The 2,067-nt window shown below is 45.5% G+C and overlaps 1 protein-coding gene across 1 annotated transcript; it reads left to right on the top strand.

Moving 5' to 3' along the window:
- The first annotated feature begins 1,012 nt into the window (after window positions 1-1,012).
- Window positions 1,013-1,648, top strand: neurog1 (neurogenin 1). Its single transcript, XM_076293013.1, has one exon. It carries the CDS (start codon window positions 1,013-1,015, stop codon window positions 1,646-1,648), a length of 636 nt encoding a protein of 211 aa, XP_076149128.1.
- Window positions 1,649-2,067: the final 419 nt, after the last annotated feature.

The raw sequence follows: 2,067 nt of genomic DNA, 5'->3' as shown, positions 1-2,067 counted from the left end.
CCATTTGCTATTTAAAGGTTTTCATTCTTAATTGGAATATAAATTCTCTTTATGAAGAGTTTGTAATTTGGATGGATAGTTTTTTTATTTTTTCAAACCCACTTGACATCACATTTTTTTTGTTTCTCTTTGCAAGACTTACTCTGCAGACAATTATATATACAGCGAATTATATATACAGACAATTATATATTGTGGATTAGTCGAACTTATTATTAGTCTACGTTTAAAACGAAAGGACAATTGTGTTTCCCTAAAGAGACGGTGTGCCACCGCTACACGCTGCACCGGTTATTTGAAGACTCTGGCTGCAGTAAAGGTTGTCTTTTGCCAATGTAGGTTTTCCAGACCCTGGCTGTGAAAGAAAATAATTCCTGCCGAACTTGTGGAGTGTGCCCTTGCCTTGGGGGCTAAACGCGTGAGTCATGAGGCCCTCCCTTTTCATTTTCCTCCAGAGGTTTAACTTTAAGTGGGCATGGTCTTTGCAGTGGAGATAGCAACAGCACTGTTCGCGTGGCTGGCCAGCAGTCGAGCGCTCTGATTGGTCAGTCGTGATTACAGGCACGCTTCGAAGGGAGGACAAACAACGGGCATAAATTATGCAAATAGGATGGCCGTGCGGCACGGGGCAGACCTGATGCAAGCTATTCATTCATCCTTCCCAAAATGCCCAGGCAAGGGGGGTACACACATTGTTTCAACAGGGTATATAAGGTATCTGAGGCCAGTCGTGTGCCAAGCTCACTGGCTCACACGAGCTGACTAGAGAGCAAAAGCAAGACTGACGCGTGCCTCACACCTCTCAACTTCTACCACTTTCGGACTTAAGCTCCTCAAAACATTCTTCTCATCAAACTTCATATGGGTAAGTTTCAAAGTCCATTACAAATTTGGAGATAGTCTTCACTTTAAACCAACACTTTGTGCTTTGCCTGTGTTTTGCATTGGATGTGCATCTAACAATTCCTTATTCCTACTTTTTCCAGATTCTACATTCAAAGCAAGCACAGCAATGGAGAGCGTTTACTCTGACATCGACAGCCCCAGCTGTGACTATTCGTTCTCTCACACGGACGATGAAGACTCTCGCAGCAGCACCCAAGCCACATCCCCCGCATGCTCGGTTGGCTCATCATCGGCTGCCATGCAGGAGGCGGACGCTGAGCCACAGCTGAAGAAGAGGCGCAGGGGGCGGGCGAGGAACGAAGCCACTGTGCATGTGGTCAAGAAGAACCGGCGCGTGAAGGCAAACGACCGCGAGAGAAACAGAATGCACAACCTGAACGACGCTCTGGACACTCTGAGGACCATCCTCCCCGCTTTCCCAGATGACACCAAACTTACCAAAATCGAGACTTTGCGATTTGCCCACAACTACATCTGGGCTCTCTCAGAGACCATACGGATTGCAGACCAGCGCCAGACCAAGCCCAGGGACTCCACGCTTCTTTTACCACCACTACCCTGCGTGGCAGATGCCCCAAGCCCCGGTAGCGATGCTTGCTCCTGGTCATCAGGCGCGTCCTCCTCGTCTTCTCCCTCGTACTGCACTTCCAACCCAAGCAGCCCGGCAGCTATGGATGACTATGGATATTTGCAAACAGATGTTGTTTATAGTTACCGCAACTTCGTCCCCAACATCTTCTAAACTTAAAGACATCGTTGTCAATGCTCGGTAGCAGAATGTCTGATAGGCTAGTAAAGGAGAATGTTTGAGATTGTTTAGTGCAAAAAGCCCAGATTAAGACAAGATGCGAATTCACTGTTTGCCTTGACTGTATTTTCATATGGTTTGTGTTTTTTATATTTTCACCATCATTTTGTTATTATGTTTTTTGTTGTTGTTTTGGTATTGTAGACTTCACTGCCTTTGCACTTTTGCAGCTCGTATACAAGGTCCACTCCACAGATCTTGATCTCTGCCTCTATTTAAAATAAATTATAATTTAAAAGAGGACGACGGATTTTCGTTTGCAGCCGGAGGTGAAAAGTCAATTTTACAATTTGTAGAGTGATAATGCAGAAAAACTAGCGTGGAAATTCGGTTTCAACGCTCTGACAAAAGAC

This window comes from Alosa pseudoharengus, unplaced genomic scaffold (assembly GCF_046254945.1).
Source record: "Alosa pseudoharengus isolate Yale_2024_CS ecotype anadromous, Long Island Sound unplaced genomic scaffold, YU_APseudo_1.1 YU_APseudo_1.1_scf_19, whole genome shotgun sequence".
NCBI classification, from domain to species: Eukaryota; Metazoa; Chordata; class Actinopteri; order Clupeiformes; family Clupeidae; genus Alosa; species Alosa pseudoharengus.
This window is presented reverse-complemented; position numbering and strand designations above follow the sequence as displayed.

Bases quoted from the DNA above. Each gene is read 5' to 3' on its own strand.
- neurog1 (XM_076293013.1), top strand. From the start codon at position 1,013: ATGGAGAGCGTTTACTCTGACATCGACAGCCCCAGCTGTGACTATTCG.